General features: G+C 41.9%; 1 protein-coding gene across 8 annotated transcripts in view; it reads right to left on the reverse strand.

Moving 5' to 3' along the window:
- Positions 1–2,465: 2,465 nt before the first annotated feature.
- The window catches only part of gramd1bb (GRAM domain containing 1Bb), a 109,051-nt gene continuing 88,525 nt past the window's right edge, over positions 2,466–22,991 (reverse strand). For all 8 annotated transcript variants that reach the window (XM_069711647.1, XM_069711810.1, XM_069711728.1 and 5 more), the window contains 18 exons: positions 22,891–22,914; positions 20,823–20,843; positions 20,137–20,160; positions 14,761–14,845; positions 14,078–14,181; positions 13,897–13,992; positions 13,463–13,543; positions 13,186–13,301; positions 12,214–12,376; positions 11,846–12,035; positions 11,510–11,653; positions 10,536–10,654; positions 10,297–10,439; positions 9,996–10,099; positions 9,047–9,347; positions 8,365–8,472; positions 7,740–7,860; positions 2,466–5,696 (listed from right to left, as the gene is read on the reverse strand). In XM_069711647.1, the coding sequence (XP_069567748.1) occupies positions 5,607–5,696; positions 7,740–7,860; positions 8,365–8,472; positions 9,047–9,347; positions 9,996–10,099; positions 10,297–10,439; positions 10,536–10,654; positions 11,510–11,653; positions 11,846–12,035; positions 12,214–12,376; positions 13,186–13,301; positions 13,463–13,543; positions 13,897–13,992; positions 14,078–14,181; positions 14,761–14,845; positions 20,137–20,160; positions 20,823–20,843; positions 22,891–22,914 (2,034 nt within the window). In that variant the 3' untranslated portion in view covers positions 2,466–5,606. The remainder of the gene's footprint in view (positions 5,697–7,739; positions 7,861–8,364; positions 8,473–9,046; positions 9,348–9,995; positions 10,100–10,296; positions 10,440–10,535; positions 10,655–11,509; positions 11,654–11,845; positions 12,036–12,213; positions 12,377–13,185; positions 13,302–13,462; positions 13,544–13,896; positions 13,993–14,077; positions 14,182–14,760; positions 14,846–20,136; positions 20,161–20,822; positions 20,844–22,890; positions 22,915–22,991) is intronic.

Raw genomic sequence — 22,991 nt, forward strand, 5'->3', positions numbered from 1 at the left:
TCCCATCCCCCTTGATTCATTACAGTGACGCGTCGACCTCACCCTTCTTCCCATCTCGGACTGGGACTAATGGACTACTTCAGGGGACGGTTCCTTTTGGGAACACAGTGAAACACTGGAGGTTTATATGAGCCTGAAACGATTTAATGTCGCCACGTAGCAAAGAATACAAGCAGAAGACGGAAATAGTAGCGGAAAAAAAAAAAAAAAAGCTGTAAAAAGCTACCGTGTAGTGGAGTTAAACACACTATACAATAACCGGTGATACAGATGCAGCTAACGCAAAACATCAGCATATCATTTAATGGGCTTCTTGTTCAACATCACCGAAATAAGTAAGAAGGGGTAAGACATGACAGAAGACAGGAAATATATTTTTTTCTCAAATGCTGTATTGATTTGTAGCAGCTATTTGTTTATAGAAAAATATCATAAACTTATGATTTAATCAGGAATCCGGGTTTCAGTCTTCTCCATCTTCCTCCATGCTGTGCAGCATGCCTTCAGGAAGTTGAGGAAAGTTGATCGTATTCATGTTTCCCTTATTAACGGTGCAAAAATCAATGTTTACCAGAGTGCAGATGTTTAGTTTCTGCAAGAAATGAAGAACAGTGAGCAAAGGAGCAAAAAGTGAGAACTCTAATCTAGAACAAGACTGGCTACAGTAAGTTATTTGATACATTATACACATTATATATATCAGAAAATTGAGTAAAAAGCAATAGCTTTTTTTTTTTTGGTGCCAATCCTAATAAAAAAAAACCAATACATTTGAATTAGTGTCAGTAAATGTCTTGCTGTGGTGGCTCTTACTTTGTACGTGCACATCCGAGTGGTGTCAGGGCTTCTCTCTTCCACTTCACCCTCAACAACGTGGACAGGCCGTGTAGCTTCCACCTGCGTTCACTGGCTGAGTTCACACAACACATAGACAGGGGAAATGAATGGGCAATTTACGCAGCAGTAATTAAAGTGAGACAAAACGGAGCCATAGAGATCCTGAGCAGAACGCTCTGACTGCAGAGTGTCATGAGAAGCGTGTGGTGTTGGCACTGATCCCAAAATAACAACGCTTTCAATACATGACATCCATTTTTTTTTTTTTTAGAGACTTTTGATTTGATCTTTTTTTTTTTTTTTAAAGTGCAGTAACAGATGAATATTTCATCTTGGTAGCTCAAGCAATCTTCCTCTGTACTACGCTCTCTGTAAAGTCTCCTGAGGTCACACACGTCGCGTCTTCATGGATAACAGCTGGACTTCCTGTTTGGAAAATAGTTTGGGATTCAATAACAAATTCAGGTTCGTATTCCAGGCGCTCCTTTGATTCCAGCTCAGCAGCTGCATCTGTGAAATAAACAAGTAACCACGCCAAAAACCGCAGCACTTTTGTTTAGTATTCTTTTTTTTTTTTTTCCTTCTTTTTTATTATTCATACTTCCAATCTCTATTTCACATGAACCAGAAAGCCACTTTTATCTTCAGTCTCTATGAGGCAAAGTCATCGGCAAGTCGAAACCCACGCGCAGCGCAGGTCGGATTCTTTTGTCAGTGCGTGTTTGTGTACACACTGCAGATATACACAACATATACTTACAGTATATTTATCTCATGTATAAATTTCACTAAAAGTCAAGAGATCAAAACATTTTCAAAAAAAAAAAAAAAAAGAAAAGAAAAAAAGGAAAGAACATACAGCAGATTTGTTTTTGAACAGAACTACACCAGTACATATTTTCTATCAAGACACACTCGAAGAAGAGCATTTGCTATGAGTTTGATCAGTGGTCGTTTTCAGGAGGTTGCGTGTGTGTATGTGTGTGTTTTCCTTCCAAGGCTGTTAAGTTAGTACTGTGCTGCCTCGCCGGCTCACAGCAAGGCAAATGCCAATATATATATGTACAGTCAACGAAGCACACAATCTGTTAGTTGTCAGTGACCAACATGGTGGCGTCCAAACCTCTTGGTGGCCTTGGCTCCACAGCTGTGCAGCAATAGAAATCATACAATCATTCGTGTGACACAGATTAACTGTGAGTGCACGCTAGAAATAAAGACTGAAAACAAACAGAAACAAAAAATAAAAAATAAAAGCAGATAAACAACAAACAGGTGTTATTTCTGAGAGATTGTAGCTTAGATTTAAGTCAGATGTGCTGGGAAAGATAAGAAACGTGGAGCTTTGAAGGTAAGATATTTTGCATAATTGTGGAGATTTATGAAATCAAATTGAGGCCTGCTGTGACGGTTCCTCGGGAGCATCGAGCAAACTTTTGATGTGGACTAAAAAAAAAGGGTGTTTAATGTTAAAATTTGTGGGCCACTGTGAGCTGTCCCTCAGTCTTGATAGTGAAAAGAATAAAGTCAGGGTCAATAACACCGTCTCAGTCAAGCGTTTACCATTTCTCCTTCAAAACAGCTGAAAATGTCACTGTCAAACAAACAAACAAACAAACAAACAAAAACAAAAACAAAAACAAAAAAAAATCCATTTAATACACTTGAAAAAGAACTCTTAAAGCATTTCAATCACATTTTCATATCAAGGACATTCCTGCAGCGTCATACACATGAAGCATCACTGGAATCTATCAGAGTCATCCGGGTCGCGAAAGGGATTTCTATAAAACAGAAAACATGTCAAACCACTCACATTCAGGTCTTAAGGTTTCCATGCGTTATCATTACCCAGTGCCTTCTTCATCATGTAATATACACACACACAGCAGGGATCCAGTGCTGAAGCCTCTCTGCTGGTTTCAATATGTCAGTCAGTAACATGCTGTGCAGGCACACAGTAAAGATACTTTTTTTTCCCGCCCTCATACAGTACAAGTCACTCATTCCTGCCTCGTCCTGAAAACGGGACAAGAGATGTGGGTTGGTCTTAGTTCGGAGCTGCTTTGTTTGGGATGGTTTTTTTTTTTTTTTTTAAGATTCAGTATCATATCTGGGCAAAAGTGACAGAGTTTTCGAGGAGTGACCGGATTTTAAAATCCAAATATTTCTGAAGGAATTTGGAAGTTGTAAATCACAACTCTTTCCTCAGCCCTGCATTCGCCTCCAGACGGAACCGCAGCCCTGTTTCTGTCTTTCATTCGTTACCTGAAAAGGCCTTAAAGTGCTTCACTTTCTCTGTTTTTACACAAGGAAGTTTTTATCTTGGTTTGGAAGTGCTTTCATCGCTGAAGTCTGTCAGCTGTAAGGAGTATCTGTTAACAAACTCTTAAGAGATGCTCTTTACTGCACCTATTCCAGTATATATCTATATATATATATTTATAATACATGACATACATGATAAATACTTCATTTAAAACAACATGATAATTTGTGAAGGTACATTTCTACTTCTTTCTTTTGGTTCAATTGAGTTGCGTAAAGTTAATTCTCATGCTTTCATTTCATCCAAGACAGACACTTGAAATGAGGAGAGGGAAAGTATAATTTGGGTTTAGGTAGTGGCTTTAAAAAAAAACCAGACTTGATTATTTGAGAGATGTGCTTATTCCTCAATGTTGAGAGTTAGAGGTGAAGAATAATGTTGCTCCTCATATCTGCATGGTAAACATAAAGCCAGGTTTTGCTAGGTTTCCCCCCCAGCTGAGCTAAACTAACTGGCTGTTGGCCAGTAGAGTAAACAAGACGTTAACATAAAGACGGAGCTTGTTGGCTGTAGCTTCATACTTAATGTACAAACACGAAAGTGGCATCAATCTTCTCATTCTAACTCCAGCAAGAAAGCACATAAACACATTTCTTAAAATGTCAAACTGCTCCTTCTTAGCGAAGAGTGGTCAAACCACTGATGTGGTGACGTGAACAGAAGAGGTGCTCACAATAGGGCAGATGAAGGGTTCATCTCCAAAATGTTATATATCCTTCGACAAGAGAAAAATCACCATGTTCATTATTCTGTCTGATAATCGGTTGTCTTCCGACCACAAATTGAATCTAATGTGTCAAAAAGTGACATTAATTTAAGCGGTCGATCATTCTGTAAAAGCAGAAGTAGTAACTTTGTTTTTAAACACTGGATACATCATTTTGGAACAAAAACTCTTCGACTGTAAACTGTACCCTGGCGGGACTAATGCAAGGCTGCATACAATAGCATACAAAAAAAAGAAAAAGGCAGTCTGGCTACAGAAGCCAGAAAAGAAAAACGAAATAAGAAACATACACGTGTGGAATGGTAAAAATGTCACACTATCCAGCACACACGTGTGCGCACACACATGAACACGCTCACACGCACTCACACTCAGTCACACACACATGCGCGAATATAATCGCGCAAATGCAGAATCATATTTGCACACTGGACATGTCACAGACATATCTGGCATGCATTTTTAGAAGAAAACACTTTTTGTTAGAAATTCTTTAACTGGTCTAGAGCTCTGATAATTTCTGTATGTACATAAATTAACAATAAATATAGGTAATGTTTATATATTTTGAAATATATATATTAAATAATGAAATATTCTTATATATTTCAAATATATTCATAGAATTCTTTCCAATTTGAAACATCTTTAAAGAGATATAATCACAGTTTAGTAATAAAACATGTAAGAATACAGGTCTCCCTACTGGTCTGGCTGCAGCGTCCCCGTTTCAAAGATTAATAACTCCGGCCTTTTTTTTTTTTTCCCAGACTAATACATTCGACTTCATCAGAAGGATGAGAAATAATGAAATGTTAGGCAGGTAACACTGTGGTAGGGGCGAGTGATCATGTGGGTTGTGACTAAGGTTAAAAAGACGGGCTTGGCGATCTTTAGGTTCGACTTTGAAACATCTCAACACGGCGGTGTGACAGGGAACCAGCCCTGACACAAACCGGCCAGGCCCGGTTCAAACAAGGCAACAGGGACTGATCAGTGACGCTGACCTCCCGGCTACAATACTTCTTTCCTTTCGCAGAGCTGCCCTCTGATCACCTGGAGGTTCACCGGAGGGACGCTGCAGCGAGGACCTCTAGGGGACGGTCGGTTTGGAACAGTCGAGAGAGCGTAAAAAGCCATTTAAGACTCGAAAGGACCCCCCTCCCCTACCCCCCCTCTTCCTTTGACTCAACCTCTCCTCCTCTTCTGTTCTTCTTTTTTTTTGTTTTTTTGTGACACACATAGACTGGAACTGGACCACATTAACACTGACTGAGGGGAGCTAGGTTGTCTAAATGCATGCAGTAGTTTTCCTTCCTGCTCTCTGCCACTCTCCTGGTCGACATGGCTTACAGTAGGATGCACTTGGAAACAAAGAGAGCAGAAGGAAACGGTTATCCCACAGGCGGAGAGAAGGAGCAAGTCTCGCACCTTCCCACAATGCCTCAGTGATGGAGTGGATACCTCAGTTCCTGTGTGCGTTCGGGGCACTTTCCATCCACGAGTACCTCCGCTGGGGGTCTGAACCTCTGTGCACTGGAGACGACTGTTCCTCTCTCTACGTCTTTGGACCCGCTCACTGTGGGTCCAACCTCCCCCCCCCCCCCCCCCCCTTCTGTCCTCTCGCTGCCTTGCTGCTGCCTGCATACTGGTTCACACACAAAACAGGTCCTATATTGCACAGCATGCCTCTCATGGCCTTATGGTGGTATGTCAGTGATAGCGACTTCTCTTCTCCTCGCTCTCAGAGTTGTAGTCCCTTAAACCAATGCCTCGCTGGAGGTTCAATAAAGAGTCCTTCATCTAGAGAGAGAGAAACAGGAAAAAACAAACAAAGATTGTTAATCAAAGACAGAAAAACGATGTCTACATTAATGCGTAACTGAGTAAGTAATTCTCTCACTTCTTTTAAAGGATCAAACATTTTTTTTTTTTTTTTAATGTGGATGCCCGCTCAGTTTTCCTGCTAGGGCAGCCGTGCGTGCACTGCCTCCACGTACCAGAATGCATTGCACGTGAGGTTCTGACACCCAGATGCTTTGGTGCCCTTTGCCAACTGTCTCCACTTGTACCACCCACTCAAAAAAAAAAAAAAAAAAAAAAAAGATTAGCAGCCAGATGATATTGAATGCAGAGAGGAAAAAGTTTGCAGTTTGTAAACACTAACACTACAACGTGTTGAGAAAACCAACCGTGGCCTGAATCACCACCACCACAGTGTCAGGTGACAAAAATACTCACTAAATGGTCGTCTGCCCTCTCAGTTCTGCTGCTTTTAGTTGCGTGTCCAATTTATGGTCGCTATCCTGAAAAAGGTCTCCAGCACACCACACGGCTCTCTCGGTCAACGTTGGCAACAGCTTCCAACAAAAACTGCCCATGCTGAAATTCACTGGATCAGAATGATTCAGTTTCTGTTGGCACCGGAGGGCAGTTTGAGCAAAGGCTCCACCGGTCACCGTTTGCTCTCTGCAGCTCAGTTTCGCTACATTTCTTCTTTGGTTGAATAAATACAGCTGAATATCCGGATCAGCCCAAAAAAACCGGTGAAATTCATCCTTTTCCATAACATCCTCCGCACTGATATTTCGAGATTAAAAAAAAATTCAGTTGGAAACGTAGCCGCAGGAGTTGCAGTGTAAGCAAAGAGAACAACGTTTTGTTTTGGTGTGGCATCTAGGGCACAAACCCCTGATTACCCAGACAGCTCAGTTAGCCTGCAGTTCTCCTGAACACCAACTACGTCACTGATGACGGGGCTGGAGCCCGAAGAAGGGCAACTGGGCAACTGTAGCTGCAAGTGGTGGTCATTCATTTGAGGATACAAATTGAGAAAGTTGTTCAGTGGCTCCAGCCAAGTTCATTTGTTCAATCATTGGCTAACTTGGCAGTGAAAAGGTAGCATTAGGTGGGTAATATAAATCCTCTCATGTTCTTTGGGGTTGAGAAGTTTATTGTCAAATAAATCGATCATCGGTCAAATATCGATGATTGAAAATTAAATATTTATTGCTTTTCACTGGCTTTTTTAAAACTGGGAATCCTGCAAAAACTTGGTCAATGTCTTAAAATAACTCTAACAGGTATACTATATATAGATATAATTTATATTATTAGCTATACATTTGAATGTTCTGGTAGCCTGAAGGAAAAACTTCAAGGAGTTAAGCAACGAATACCAAAGAGACCCTTTCTGTTAAGGTACAATTATATTTATGCAAGATTCTTTTCATGATTCGTGAGGATGAATGTAGACAATGTTACATTCTGGTGAGATATTTCAGGTGCAGCTTCAATGGCATTCGGTTCTTTCTGCAAAGTTCAAATTGTGAGAAATCCCCTGTAAAACGGAGAGGCACCAACGATTGCACTGACTGCAGTCATAATCCTCCATTAGGTTAATGTAGCCACAAGGCACTGAACTCTTCAGGCTTGAGTCCTTTTTTCTGACCTCCACCACCATCAGGGTTGCTGGCTCTCAGTGGTGGATACGATAAAATGTGAAATGCTAAATTGGTCACATTGTGAAATAATAGAGGCGAGCTAGCCACTATGCTAAATTAACTTTATGTTTCATAGTGTGCTTGGTGAGTGTTAACTGTATACATATCTACTTATCCAGAAAATAAAGAACAGCACAGAAATAAATACAGACCTCCTGTCCATCATTCAACCACCCAAAACAACTCGACGCAGAGTCAAGGGGCTGTTTAACCAGGCAGCCTCAGTGCTGAACGTATAAACATCAAATTAGAGCAGCTTCGAACCACAACAGAAACACAAGTGCAGGCAGATTCTCTCAAGAGTTTAACACGATGTTGAAAAGCTCTCTTTGTGTCTGACTACCTGGTCTAGCAGCACGACTGACGACTTGATAATCTCCCTCCACTTCAGCAACTCGGCGTCATGGTAACGCTGCTGCGCCTCCAGGAGCTGGGCCCACTCCATCTGCGTCTGAGGCAGTTTACTTGAAAACACACACACACACACACACACACACACACACACACACACACACACACACACACACACACACACACACACACACACACACACACACACACACACACACACATATACATTAGCAACATCAGGGTGCAGCCACTGAAGCGTGATTTCCATTTTGAAGGACTGCCAACATACAGTTTGGTAAATTGTTTCAGTGAGCCCAGAGCTATTCAGGGGTAATTTTAGAAGCTCTGTGTTTTCCTGTCACATGCGTCAAGGGCCATATGGATGTAGTTTAGTGTGTATGTCGGACAGTGTGTGTGCGTGTGTGTCTGAAACTTTGCAGACTCTAATGCAAATAGAAAAATAACTACATCAGAACTGCTGTCCGTCTCATCTCTGCAGTGATTAACTTTCTGTGTCCTAAAATGCCTCTTAAATCCATTACCCACATTTATTCTCTATAATAAGAGTTTTGAGTAAATATCTGGTGGCAAAAACACGCCTGCTTGTGTGTGAGTACCTTTCATGAATCCGTAAACCTTGCCAGGTAGTTAAGGACTGTGCAGAGTACTCCAGCATCCACAGCTTATAGAAGAGCATCATGTTGAGGAACACCAGCAGGACCAGGCTGAAAGGAGTTCAAGAGAGAAACACACCAGTGAGTCATTCCTGTAACTCATAATGCCCTTAAATAGCTCCAATATAAAAGAAAACTATAATCAAACTGCAATGAGAAAACTTAGTAAATAGATACAACTGGCCCTTCTCACTTAGAAAACATATATACCTGAGACAGATCCTAGGGATGGCAATGAAAGAAAAGGAGAAAGGAGTTACACTCAAGATAGAATCATAATGAGCTATTCAAAAGCAAAAAACAAAACAGGACAAAAAACCCTTTTCACTTTTCACATTTTCACTTGTAAGTCAAACAGAAACTAAACAGTCACCTGGAAAAATAGATGAAAACATGCAACAAGTGACTCAGAGCAACTTTAATGTGACAGGAGCATGTGTGTAAACCTGTGTGTCACGTCAAATCTGTGTTTACATGTGGCCAGATGTACAGGCATCCCTGCATGAATATGTGTGTGTGTGTGTGTGTGTGTGTGTGTGTGTGTGTGTGTGTGTGTGTGTGTGTGTGTGTGTGTGTGTGTGTGTGTGTGTGTGTGTGTGTGTGCGTGTTGCGATTGGTTGCGTACACAAAGCTGATGATGAGCAGCAGTTTGGAGACGCTGTACAGGGCGAGGCCTCCGGGGAGGTGATGGTGTTCTGGACTCTGGTGTCGGGTCTGCGTGGAGCCTGCCACGTGTTTGATCCGCTGAATCACCTCCTCGTCCGTCGGCGTGGTAACGGGGCTGAGGGCCTCGTCCAGATGCTGGCTGCGCATGTGGGGGAGTGGCCTCTTCTTCCGCCTCACCGTGGAGTTCTTCACCACCTTCGCCTTCGGAGACAGCTGGTGGGACTCGGTCAGGATCTCCTCCAGTTTGGACAACTCCAACTCTGAGACAGAAGGAGACGTCTGTTACACATTCATGTAACACCTCGTCCACATGTATTTAAGGACAGCTGGGCTTGTTGAAGACATTCACATACTGCAGTCCCAGACATACATGTGTCTACTTAACTATCTACACTCCACTTCCTCTCTATTTAATCTGCTTGTGTGATTCAAACATTAAATCCCCTGTTATTTTTTTTTTTACTGCTCACATGTAGCAATCAATAAAACATATATATCTTTGTAAATATATATAATATTGGACTGGAAAGCGTTTATTTTCTTTTAAAGACATTTATAAAAAAAAAATTGATCTGTTTTTTTTTTTTTTTTTATCTCAACGAAAGTTTTTGAAGTGCAGTGAGGTTACATTAAAAGTAGTGGACACAATAACAAGTTCAGGCAACAACAAAAAAACGGAGGGAGTTTCAATCCCTAAAAAACTGAGGCTGTGCAATACTGAACACAGAAAACACAAATTTGGGCTTATATTGTAAAATAGATAACACATTTAAGTCATGCAGTCTCTTGTGCTTAAACCACATGCAGTTTTCACATTTTATCATGTCAAGTCTCCATCGCATTCGGTGGGACTACTGGTTGTTAATGTGACCGACCCAAACAGACAAACAAACAACACTGGAAGTTACCAAGATGGCGAAAGTTCTCCTCTAGCCCACTCCAGAAGTTTTTCTCTATGAAGCCTTTCACCAGCCCCCACGGCTGTTTCCTATAACGCAGCTCTGTTGAAACCCTGAGAGACACACACGTATGCATTCATAATTATCAACAACTTTTTCTCATGACTTAAAATGGTGAATATAAATAGATAAAATGGAGAGCAAACAGACAATCTAAAATAAACAACACGTGATTAAAAATGGTTAAAATAATAACAACTGCATTAACTACATAATGTAACAGGTCTTTGGGTATCTGATAATGTCTCACCGTAACCGGCACTTGTTCTTGGCCACCCGTGTCAGCATGTAGCGGTTGAGAGTATAGAAGTAATCGTGGTAGGGCACGTCGTGTGTGATGACCTCAGCATCGATGATGTAACACTCACTCTCCTGACTGGCTTTGTATAAAGTCTGATTAAAAAAAACAAACAGCAAAATGTGGTTTAATTAGGAAAAGTCAAGCATAAACAGTAAGAAATGTCTCTGATCTACTTGAGTTGACTTTACCTGCGTCTCAGTGACTGTGGCTGTTTTGGGGGCCAGTGGGTTGGACAGAGAGATGGTGTACAGGATCTCTCTGGTCTGGTTCCCAGCCTCCTCTTTCTTCCACGGATGATACACTACATCTGAACGGCAAAATACAGGGAGATAATTATGAATTGTTAAAACCTGGAGGGGATTCATTTTTTGGCTTGCACTATTTCCACTGACGACAGACATGAGATGACTGGATCAGCTGGTAGAAACATCAGATTCCTCGTACTAAGAGTAAATTCTTAGACTTGGACGCTTTCTAAGGATTTCCCCGTAACGTTAAGAATAGATGCTGGTGGAGCGTTTCATTAACTCAGTCATTAAGTAGTTATTCACACAATGTCTTGGCCCTCAAGAGAGCTCCTCAGGTGAAAAACTGTTCGGAGTAGGGAGGAGGACTCTTAAGAGGTTTAAACATTTCTTAAGCAGAGAAGAAAATTGCAGAAGTACAGCGAGTGCTTCAAATTATATCGTGCAGGGATGATGTCTGTGGTTGATCTCATTAAAGACGCGCTCACATCTCTCACTACATAATAACAGAAATAAAAGTGATCACAGTGCAGCAGTGATGAGTCGGGTCTGTCACTACCTTCATCAGCAGAGTGATCGCAAACAAAAACAGCACTTTCACAGGCTCAAGTTAGGACGCAGTTCATTTTATGTCCACATGATGTCACTGTCTATTCTGTGTCCATTATCACAAAGAGTGCATTTTGTTTGGATCAACCAATCAGATCTTTCAAAGGGTTTTTAATACCTAGCAAAGGGTTAAATACCCCTTCTCACTAAGATGGAAGTTTCTGTCCCTCGTTTAATCAGTGTTGCTCTGCCAAGTTTCGTGAATCCCTCCAAAGTTAAGACTCCTTGTTAGAAATGTTTAGGCTCAGTTAGGAGTTCTCTGAGAGGATGCAAGGAGTGTTTGTGAATATGACCCCAGGAGTACTGACCTGAGAATCGCCTCTGCTCCATGAAGTCACTCATGAACTGAGACTCTGTGAAGAGGATGTCATACAGCTTGTCCACACTGAACTTGTAGATCTCATTGATGTACTGCCTCCCATTCAGATCCTCATGGAAGGCCTGTACCTCGCCTAAAAACATCAAAGAAACACAAAAAAGATGACGGGTTAATAAATACGAGAGCTGCCTTGTCAAGTTTGTCTTCAAATCCTGCTCCTAGCATTATCTGCATGATCCTGCTACGACTGGAGAAGTCAATAAATGAGCAGACTTTCCACTGGCTTATCTGAAAGGGACATTTTCATTCTGTTTCGTGCAGTTACCCTCGTCGTGTGTTTCCGAAGAGTCGCTGAGCTCAGTGGGGATGTCTTCGTTGTCATTGAAGTCCAGTGACGGTGAGGGGACAGGACCACCAGACCCGCTGGTCTTGTTCTTCTCCTCCACCATCAGGGGCACAGCCAGCAGCTCGCCGTCTGGTAGGCAGTCTGCATACTCCTCTGCTGGGAGGTCAAACTGGGGAAAAGAACAACAGAGGCATCAGTCATCAACAATGCTCCATATCAAATCTTGTCCAGCAAATATCCTGAAACTTTTCTGACCTAAAGAGGTTTAGCACTCGATTCCACCTTTGTATACCACAGATTAAATATGTGTTGGGGTTAAAGCACAGTATACCACATATGTCACTCACTGGGATGGGTGTGTCGTGGTTGCTGGGGCTGGGGATGGTGCTGTTTGGGACGACCTTCTTATGTATGGGAGGAGGGCTCCCGTCAGGCTTGGCCTCTGCACTGCTCTTCGACAAGTTGTCGTTGTTGATCTCATTCTCTTCATTGGGAATCTCTTCACTGAACCTGAAGGCACCAGAGAACAGAGACGGACTTTACTCAGTTATAATCATTCCACCTCACCTCCTGCATGTATAGCATGTGTCAAACGGCACTTGCAGAAAGTGGGTGTTTTTTTTACTTTTTTTTTTTTTACTTTATTATCATCTTTGAAAGAGATTTAAATGTGTGGGAAGCAAGTAAACATTTTCTCTGCTTAATTTACAAACAGGTTTGTTGACTTTGACTTTCATTAAGCCGTAATTACTTCAGGACCTGCACGGAGCAGCTCATTAGATCTCAAATCGAACCTCAGTCTTTCCTTTCTCAGTGCCAGTTTGAGTTCACTGATCAGTTCTCACATCACATACGTAGCCCACATCTCTTCAGACACTGTGAGTGCACTGGAGATCAAACAGATTAAAACCATGACTCTGTATTGATTTCACCACATCAAACCTTTTGAGACATGAAGGGAAAGTGTAAACAAAGACAGACAGAGCAGTAAAAGAGCTTTTGAGCCTTCAAACACAAGCAGTATTTAGTGAGTTGCATCATTCGCAGACTTTAAGTTTCTCCAGTTGCTCAGCAGTATCCGGCCCAGCTGGTAAACCAACAAGTTTAAAACAAACTCTTTAAACTGCAGTGCAAATTAGCAGAGAGGAGAGACAGATGTCAAGTGGGTAATTGTGCATCTAAGTGACTGTGTGTGTGTTCTTTTTATGGCATATATTGGGCTCACTGGTTATGTTCTAATTTGGGTAATTAGGTAATTGAGAGAAAATGCTTTTAGTGGGTCGCCATAGTAACTGATGCTGCAGCGTAACCAGACTCACCCCATGGTGTTGAAGTCGTCATCAGGCGGTACATAGTCCTCATCGTCACTGGTTAGGCCAAGCTCGTTGCCATAGCACTGATGGACAAAGTGCCACAGTTCTTTGGGGCACAGGGGCTGCAAAAGGCACAAAATAATCCAAGTGAGGGACGAGGAGACGGGAGCTGCAACATTTCTTTTCTGTACAATCATCGTCTATGTTGCAAATATGCAAAAAAATTCCCTGTTTTAGATGAGTAACAGAAAAAGGATACACAGATTGGATCAGATTTGTTTACCTTGTCCAGCAGCGCATTCTGCCAGAGTCTGAACATCATCATGTACGTCCTGTCTCTGGCTCCAAACGAGGTGAAGAAGTGCTGAGAAAAATGAAAGGAAATCATGTTTTTGTCAATTTAACATGTAATTAAAAAACACTGGATGTGAAATTAAAAACATTTTGAGGAGCATTGTTTAAACCCTGCCATTCAGAGATTATATTTTAGCCATGTTGGTGGACATTAATATCTTTCCAACCATTCTCTTGAGACACTTTGTGACAGGAGCAAGTGCCCCTCTATTGGTGAGGAAGAATAAATCACTTCTCCTCCAGCCAGACTTTATAGGTCAAGGCTTCGCCGGTGTCTCTTTAGGCGAGGATGATTAGATCTAAAACATTCACAGTCATGTTAAGTTTCTACAGAAGATAATTCAGTGATTCTGTGTCCTTTACCTTCTCAGTGTCTGTGCAGACCTGGATGGCATTGGGAATGAGGCGAGCAGTCTTCTCTTTCGTCATTGAGCAGATGTCCTTTAGTCGCACTGTCAGCTACACGCACAGAAATGGGGACAGTTATTGATACAAACACACACACATGACCCAATACTGCCAAGAAAAATGCAGAGAGCCTTACGAGTGTTTCCCAGCGGAAGATGTTGCTATAGAAACAGATCCAGTTCTCAGAGAGGTAGAGTCGTCCCTGTAGGAGGATGTCCCGTTGAAGAGCACACGAGTAGTCTGCAACACAAACCAGTCAATCAGACAATGACATCACAGAGAAACCACGTCACTAACATATAAAATCAGTTCGGTACGGATATCCATCAATAGCTCAGATATAATTCTCAGATTCAATCAAATGTTGTCAATGCCATGAAAAAAAAAATCTGTTAATTTGTGCATCTCAGCCCCCCTGGTGTGTGCACATCTTATTTATATGTGAACGCATCCTCACTAGATCACAAGTCAAAGTCACACAGTTTTATTTTTCAGACATTTCAGACAATGACAGCATTCATCGGAGAGTTGAGGACTAAACTTATGACGTTCTGTAATCATAGCAGAGTTCATAATGTAGCTTAGAGAGCTGGAAAAGTTCATTATAAGGTTCAAAGTTCCTCTAAAGTAGGCAGAGGGAGATCTCCGTTTTTTTAAATTTTCATGAACAAACATTAGACACCTTCATACTCATGTCATGATGTTCAACACTTGACATATGTGTGTTCTCCTAGGATTAATGATTTTCTAATGACTACCAAGCTGGCTGCACCCTGCCAGTACTCAGATGGCCCCAGTGTGTCTGTGGCGTCCACTCACCCACAATGAGTCTCTCTGTGTCGGGGAGCTGCTTGAAGAGTTTCCTAAAGTCCTCATTGCGCTGCTTGTATGTTGGGCTCAGCACCTGCAGTGACAGGCAGAGTCAGAGACACCACAAACACACACTGCATATGTTTCCACAACTCACACTCGGACCTCCACCCGCTCACTCACACGGCGTCTCCGTCACGCAGCCCGGGTTATTTGTTTTCCATGAGCATGTGAGATAACCTTGTTAAAACCACCCACAGATCCGTCTGGTTTCCTTTCATCGTACCATGACTTTCATTCTGTGGGGGATTTTGACAGGGACTGGGAATGGAAATATAGTGAAAGGCAAGCAGAGGTATGTAGCCATGTGTACGGCTGCTTCATTACGATACTCGGTTACAGAATGATTTAAAGCGCAACCCATACAAACTCAGCCCGGTGCAGATCATTCAATGCACATGCAGCTACGACTCCAATTTAGAATTTGTAACAGGAGTTGTCAGATGTGCATTACAGAGCAACATGTTTCTGACAATGAGGCTTTTGTTGAGTGACAAGAAGTAGGACAACTGGTGAAACCTCAAGTGTAAACAAAATCCGAACATAGTGGTTTGATCAACGAGGTCAAACTAAGTCTTTTCAGCTCTGCGGAGGCGCTCCTCTTTCATATGATCACACTTTTTCCTTTGCTTGGCTTCAGCAGGCTTGATTATTTGCAGGGTTTGTCTGTGATGTAGTAAATCTGTGTGCCAAAGTGAGGGCTCTCGCTGTCTGTGCCAGATGCTTTCCTTCAACAGGAAAGAGAGGAAACAAAAGCTGCCAGTACAGTAACAAGAAGTATACAGAAACAAAAGAAAAATGTATTTCTCCAGTGGGAAAAGAACAGCAAGTTCATGTAAAAGTCATATGCCTTCCTTGTAAAATAAAGGGAGTTGAAATACTGTTTGGGAGTTTGTCTGAAACGTGGTGATGAAGAAGAAAAAAACTGCCCTGAAATGAACTGCGCACACCCTCATGATGAAAACCATCCTCTTGGTCTAGAAACAAGCAAACACACACCTACACTGTTCATACATTGAGTCACTCACATAGTAACCTGATGATCTCTCCAAACAACAGCCCACTGTGAGCTTCAGAAGAAATCAAATAGCTATGACTCATAACCAAAGCAGTTGTTTCACTGAGTGGTGGGGAACTACCAGCGAACTCTGCTTACAGCAGCAGACAGTAAAGACAAAACCATTTTACTGACCCCTTCTCCTGTGAGGGCTAAATAAAACAACAAAACGGTGTTGTTTTCATCGCTCTCCGTGTAGTTTTCAGCTCACCAGTGGAGGTCAACTTACAGCCGGAATCTCCTCGGTGTCCCACTCCAGGTCCTGAAGATCCGAGGCAACCCAGCCCCACTCCCAACCCCACTCCCCTCTAGCTGGACCCTGCAGCAGCCACCCTGCCAACGCCTCATCCAGCTCCAGTACGGCCTCCCAGTCCGACATCGAGCAGTCCTCATCCAGTTCCATATTCCTAGCGTTTTGGATGGAAGAAAAATGTCCACGCCGTGCCCAGTGGGCTCCTCCGGTGCTGAAGGACTTGTCAGCTACAGTCAGTTTGGAAAGTATTAAGAGAAGGCAGATGGTGAGTCCGGTGGTTTGGAAGCTGCAGTGTCCACTCCCTGTTTTGGGTGCTGCTTCCCTTTCAGCAATGAGCAGTGGACACGGCGCACTCCAGCCACATGATCCTTGTCTCGCTCTGTCGTTCTCCGGCTCTCTCGCGCTTCCTCTCACACACACACAGTGAGCGGAGTTATGGCCGTTGCCCTCTAGTAACCCTGGCCAACAAGTCCTTTATTATCATGCCAGTAGCTTTTTCCTTTTTTCACCCCCAGCTTACTCCTCCTAGTAAGTGTGAGGAGAGTGTGTGTGTGTGTGTGTGTGTGTGTGTGTGTGTGTGTGTGGTGCTGTCCAGGTCTGAGTGCCTTGTAATTGCGCTGTTTACAACCAGCAAAGAATGAAGTGAGTTTACATTGCGCCACAGAGGACTAATACAAAACACAGATGAAGTTGGAGAGAGACGCTGAGAAGAAAGAAAACGGGACTGAATAAAAGGAAAAACGTTTTCAGTCCTCTGAAGTATGTGTTGAGTCCGTCTCGCTGTTCGACCAAGTGATTGAGTTACAGAGAACAGATGTGAGCATAACCTCCAGTTACCTCCGCCTGCAAAACAACCCCATCAATCTTGACAGGCAGCGGGTCGCAGAGTGAAGTGGCTGAACAAAAATACTGCAAATGACTCTTTGCTTATCGATTTCATTTATTTAATGTCTGAGAAGCTGCTGGAATACAAACTAAAAGTACAAAAGTACCTATCGTAGAGGATTTGAAAGCTCTGAGGGTGTGAAGGAGTCTCTCCCTGCCTTGGTATGGAGGTCATTCATGTACCACTGACACTTGATCACCCTGTGTTACTATCAGCAGGCGAGGAAGATGCAGAGCTCCTAATTTAGCAGGCCTTAAAAAAAACAATTGATGTGCCTGTTGTCCCACCAATCTGAGCTAAAAATATTTAAACAGTCCAGAAGGTGGGCGTAGTTATGTGAGTCTGAGTGGCCATTTGAAAAAAAAAAACCATCAAAAACACCAGTGTTACTACGACTTGTGTACGAAGCAAATGGATAACCGCATTAGTGCGCAGGAATTCAGCCACCTTTCCTCTGTTATTTCCCCGTCCTCCTTTCAACCAGACGCTGAGATGACAATCTGAATCAGGAAAATAGTCTTCAGGCTTCTTCAAACAGAGCTTTCAAAAAGGCCTTCATCCACATGGTGAACATCTGTACATAATGTGGATGAAACATTGGGTTAATGAGGGTTCATCCCTTGAAAATTACTTGTGGTTTCCGATGTTGAGAGCGAGTCTTTATTTCTCCTCATTTAAGACATTTTCACCAATACATCTAGCAAAGAAAGAGGCCATTGAGCGTGATGCGGCATCCGGAGTTTAGGTGACAGTGCGAGCCTTGGGATGAGGCGGGACCGCAGATACACAGTGTGTATTGATTTGGTTAACTATTAACTTGCTGGACAAACAGTAGGGGACGAAAGAGACTGGTACAGTAAAGCAGGGTGCGGTTTTAGTGTGTACTGGAGGAAGGTGTGTTTATTCTATTAACAATAAACCCATTTTATTTTACTACGGCTGTTTCTCGTTCGATGGGAGGTCACAGGAAGGTAAATGTGTGTATTCGTCTGGTGTTTTCCATCTTGTTGCCAACTTCCTGTGGGGATGGTTGCCACGGAAGCATTGGGACAAACTTGTGTAGACTGAATGAACAGGCACTTGCGGAGGGCCGCTGTGGAAGACCGTGACGGCTGCGCATGTCTCTTACAGGCTCAGAACTCACATTAGGATGGAGGTCATCGTTGCCATGTAGAGGTGCACTTACACACACCTGCACACACTGGCTGACATGCAGGTGTATAACAGGTACAACACCTACGTATGCAGTACAGTCAACGACTATAAGTGTCTGTTGGACAGGTCTTTCTGACTGATTGAGCTTTAGTAGTGAGTGCATGTGCAGAGATAAGTGTGCAAAATGTCAGGACCACAGCCCCAATACTGGTGAGTCATTTAATGGGTAAACTCACCATAATGAATTAAATTGTGGTATATACCATCCTCATTCACACTGCTAACTTCACACATCTAAACAGCCATTTGCTCTCATTAAACATTAAGACTTATTTTCTTAAAACTACAAAGAACGATGTCAGTGTTGTTTGAAGACCGCACTTGCTGCTCGTGCACTTCAGCACACACGTACTGAGGGAGTTACACTTGATTTCAACACGTTTTTAAAACAACTTGCATTGGAAGTAGATGGAACTTTAAAGGATAAGGCTGGTGTTAGTCTACATTTTTCTTATTTTCAACAAATCTTACAAACAGACCAAAACCATCAATGAGTTAATTCATTTCTCATTTTCTGACCTGAGTCTGGTGGTTCCAACTGAATCTTCCCAGTTTGTTTTGATTTATTATTGTCAGTTGTTGACAATAAACTTGAATTGCAGCCTTGCGGCTGCATACCTCCGCCGTGCTTGGGATGGACATGAGGTCGCATTGACTTTTGACCATCAAAATGTAATCAGACCATTCTTGGGTCTAAGCGGACGTTTGTGCCAAATTAGAAGAAATTCATTCAAGGTGTTCCAGAGATATTGCGCTCACGAGAATGAGATGGACTGACACCCCGGAAACATAGAATATCACCAGTTTTATCCTTTCAGAAAGCTTTGGCACTCAGTAATAGGAAATACACTGTTAAGGTTTTAGTACAGTAGAAGGTGAGAGCAGATGATCCTGATATCTTGCACACTTGATGTATACTGTGCTCAGCTGTATGTCACCATTAACCCTCGTGTTGTCCTCGGGTCAAAATGACCCGCAGCTGTGTTCAACCAAGTTCTATTTTATTTTCATATTTTTTGGGATCATTGGTGACAAGGAGGCTGTGAGGGTTTCTTTAAAGAATGATGACCAATGATCCCAAAAAAAAAATATGGAAATAAAATAGAACTTGGTTGAACACAGCTGCGGGTCATTTTGATCCGAGGACAACAGGAGGGTTAAACATGATGTTTACATCTGTAGGTATTATCAGTGTAGTCAAGGCAACATCAACTCTACATTATTACTTGTTATGCTCCTTTCCAAACAGCAGGTCGATAGAGGAAATGAGAAGGGTTCATGATAGCCGAGTGCATAAGAGAAGTATTTAAGAAGCTGTCTGGACTTTTTGGACCAAGCCACATTCGAACACAACAGCTGCTCTCCATTTTCACTACATGCAGGGAGGTTTCCGTGCTGTTGTTTTATTGTAACTCCTGAATCCGAAAGCCAAACGGAGTGAGCGTCCATGTTTATCAGGACTTGGGAAACAGAGTCGGGCTGGAGGGGAAACATGCCACAACCTAAAGCACCATGCTCCATTCCCATGGCTCGTCCAGAGGCCCTTGTGATTGTTTGTTGATTTGTTTAGTACAGTAAGAAACTCAGAGCGCTTGTTACCACCTGTTGCATACCAGAAATAAACATTTTGTGTGGTGACAGGCCTTCGACCACATCTTAAATTACAAATCCAAACCACTCCTACTGCCGCTGCAGATTTGAATGAAACTAATAAGACTGTGGCTTTAGTTGGGAAAATATTTTTGGATATTTCTAAATCAACTCCTTGTGTGGCTTTGCTGTTAGGTGGTAACAACACTGAGTGAAGTCAATGGAATGAGAAACAGGCAGGAGGGATATTAAAATCCCAACAGTTTGAGAGCAGGAGAGACAGAAAGATATCCAGGGTTGCACAAGAATACAAGTCATGCTTACTCTCAGGATGTGTTGTCTTTCATGCTGGGGAGAGAGGGGAAGAGTGTACACATAGGGAGTAAAAAAAAAGGAAATAAAACAACATAAAATGGGAAAAAAGGCCAGTATAGACACTTCAGGAGAAACTATGGTTTGACACTGAGGAGTGTCAAGTCCAACACTTTAAATGCTGCTTAGCCTGAAGGCTTAACATACACAACCGGCACCCTTTCAGTGTAAAAGATGCTTGATGTGGGTGTTCAGAGGCTACCATCAAGTGAGAGAATTATGATGTGTCAGAAATAATGATAGCACACCACCTTGTGGTGAAATACAAATATTGCAAATATCTGTCTTTTGCATCCATACTGTGTTCCATGAAGAAGAATCTTTGGTAAAATATTTACACATGAAATCTTGTGTTTAAAGCCCGACACTGCTGTCCTCTCCATTCTCTGGTTTCCCTGCATTAGAAAAGCCCACCTGTTGCTCTTTTAAGCCCGTGCTAATCCTTGCCTGCAGGACCAGCAACTCACATTGGTGGTTTGGTGCTCCAGTAAACGGGGTCAAGTACCTCTCGTCAACTAAGCAGCGTTTGTCACTAAAACAACATGGAGTGAATACACACCAGCGCACGCACACGCACACACCTCAAACAACACACAAACACATATAGATGGTGTAAATAAAAACAAGGTCTAACTTACGTTGTACCAGCTTTGGCTCTTCTGTGGGAAGACAAAGAGAGAAAGGAAGAGAGAGGATGTGTTTAACTCAGTGAAACTAGTAAATACAGACATACTGAGGCTGTGAAACATTCTCAACAAGTTACTAGCCATCTTGCACCTCACACCGTTTCCTGACAGAATTCACAGGAAGTTATCGACAGTGTTTCAATAGTGAGCTCTATTTTTAACCTCAAATAAATGTGGTAAACGCAGGGTGAAATTCTCTTCCAGTTCACATTTTAAGCCACTCAGGAAAAAAACATTAGTGAGAGGTTTTCAAAATAAAAGGATTTCCAAGGTCTAGTTTTAGTTGAACTGAAAGTAATCTCACTCTAAACCTGCATTAGCACATTCAATATGCTGTGGAAAAAAAATGTTACCTTTATTTGTTTAATATACAAGAACTAGAATATATCAATCTCTCTGTCTTTAAAAATCATCCAGTTACATTCCTGGAAATGTCAACAATATTAAAAAAAAAAGTTAATAACAAGTAAAACTATTTAAACAGCAGTTTTGTTAGAGCTGTGAAAATAAGGCTCCATGGCATATTCAATTAATTTTATTGCGTGTTTCTGGATTTCAATTAAATATTTAAGTGGCAACTTTCTATCAATTATCATTTTCTGTTCTGTTCATAAACAACCAATTGAGGCTGTTGCAGTTTTGTAACAGCAGAGGGCAGCAGAGACACATTTTAAAGGGTGACGATGACGTCACAACATTTTGCAGCCACATCAACACACTTGCCACTAACAGCCTAAGAGCAAAAGTCCCAGAGAGGAAACATGCAGGTGATCATTCAAAGGGAGCAACAAGGAAGAGGGTATTTCAAATGTAGAAAAACAGGGGATAAAGAAGTAAAAACAAAAATGGCATCATACAGCATTAGCCTGAAGACAGATAAACAAAAGCACCACATTTGAACTTAAATCAATGATAAATCAACTCGCAGCAAAATCTAACTTTTCCTACTTTGGAGAGGTTTTTTATGATGAGTTATTTGGACCTTCTGTAGTCAGACTACTATTAAAAATGACTGCATCTTTGCTAACTTCTTGAGTATGATAATTCAACAGAAGACTGAGTCAAATGTGTTTAAAACAGATTTTAAGCACGTTCTTATTTTGACCTGGCAGATTTACAACAAAACATGCATCACAAGCTAAATCAAGCACTGATTATTACAAATCTGTCCTTTCAAAACCCAGAAACACTGTTGATTTTTCTTTTCTTCCCGAGGTCGGCTGAGTTTTCTCTGTGCCTGGCAGGGTTTTGGTGGTTATCTGCTGTGTGTGGTGTCAGCGAGCAGTGAGCTGCAGTAGCAGGCCCGAGGCCTGGCTGTGACGATAGCTGGGCTAATGTGGGCTAATCTGATTTGAAGGTGACAGAGACGTGAGAGAGGAATTACTTTGAGGCGAATGTCTGGATGAGGTGCAGTGCATTGTGTTTGACTTGGTGTGACTGCATGCTATTGAGGTTAGGACAGCATTGTTTATACAACGAGAGAGTATCTATTGTGATTTTGTTTAAGTGCTGTGTTTAAAAAGCTGCAGCAGAGAGACAGACAGAGAAAGACAGACGATCCACATTAAAATATGAATTATATGTTTTGCCTGAGACTCCTCTGTGATTTACAGAGGTTTGAGTCTGTTTGTAAAACTCTGAACTGTATTATTTGGTTTAAATTTCACCACATGAGGATGTAGATTACAAATCAGATTTTTTTCTGGATACATGGCTTCAAAAGAATTACTTTTGAGTGATATCTTTCTTTTGTTTGAAATTTTACAGTGGTATCAGTTTTCAAATTATACAAGGCATTTTTACGATGAACAATATCACAAAATTCGAATGAATCATCATCCTTAAATTAAATACATAAATTCCGGGGATGGGAAGCACTGGGAAGGACAACAGGGGCTGAAACTGTCAAAGGGGATCCTATAGTCTCAGCTATATGGGAAGTGGAGGGCCGAAGGGGGGATTTAATAGGGGCCAGCAGGAATTGTCAATGGGTCAAATGAAAACAAGAAGAAATGCTTACTTTAATCAGGTTTAGTCTGTCATACTGAAAGAAAATTAAAGAGAAAACAAAATGTTAACCAAAGCAGCGAGCAACATGAACACTGAAAGAAATGGAAAATG

This window comes from Brachyistius frenatus, unplaced genomic scaffold (genome assembly GCF_029030835.1).
Source record: "Brachyistius frenatus isolate BFR_SWC_R1_liver_20210118 unplaced genomic scaffold, ASM2903083v1 Contig_1, whole genome shotgun sequence".
In the NCBI taxonomy this organism is placed as follows: domain Eukaryota; kingdom Metazoa; phylum Chordata; class Actinopteri; family Embiotocidae; genus Brachyistius; species Brachyistius frenatus.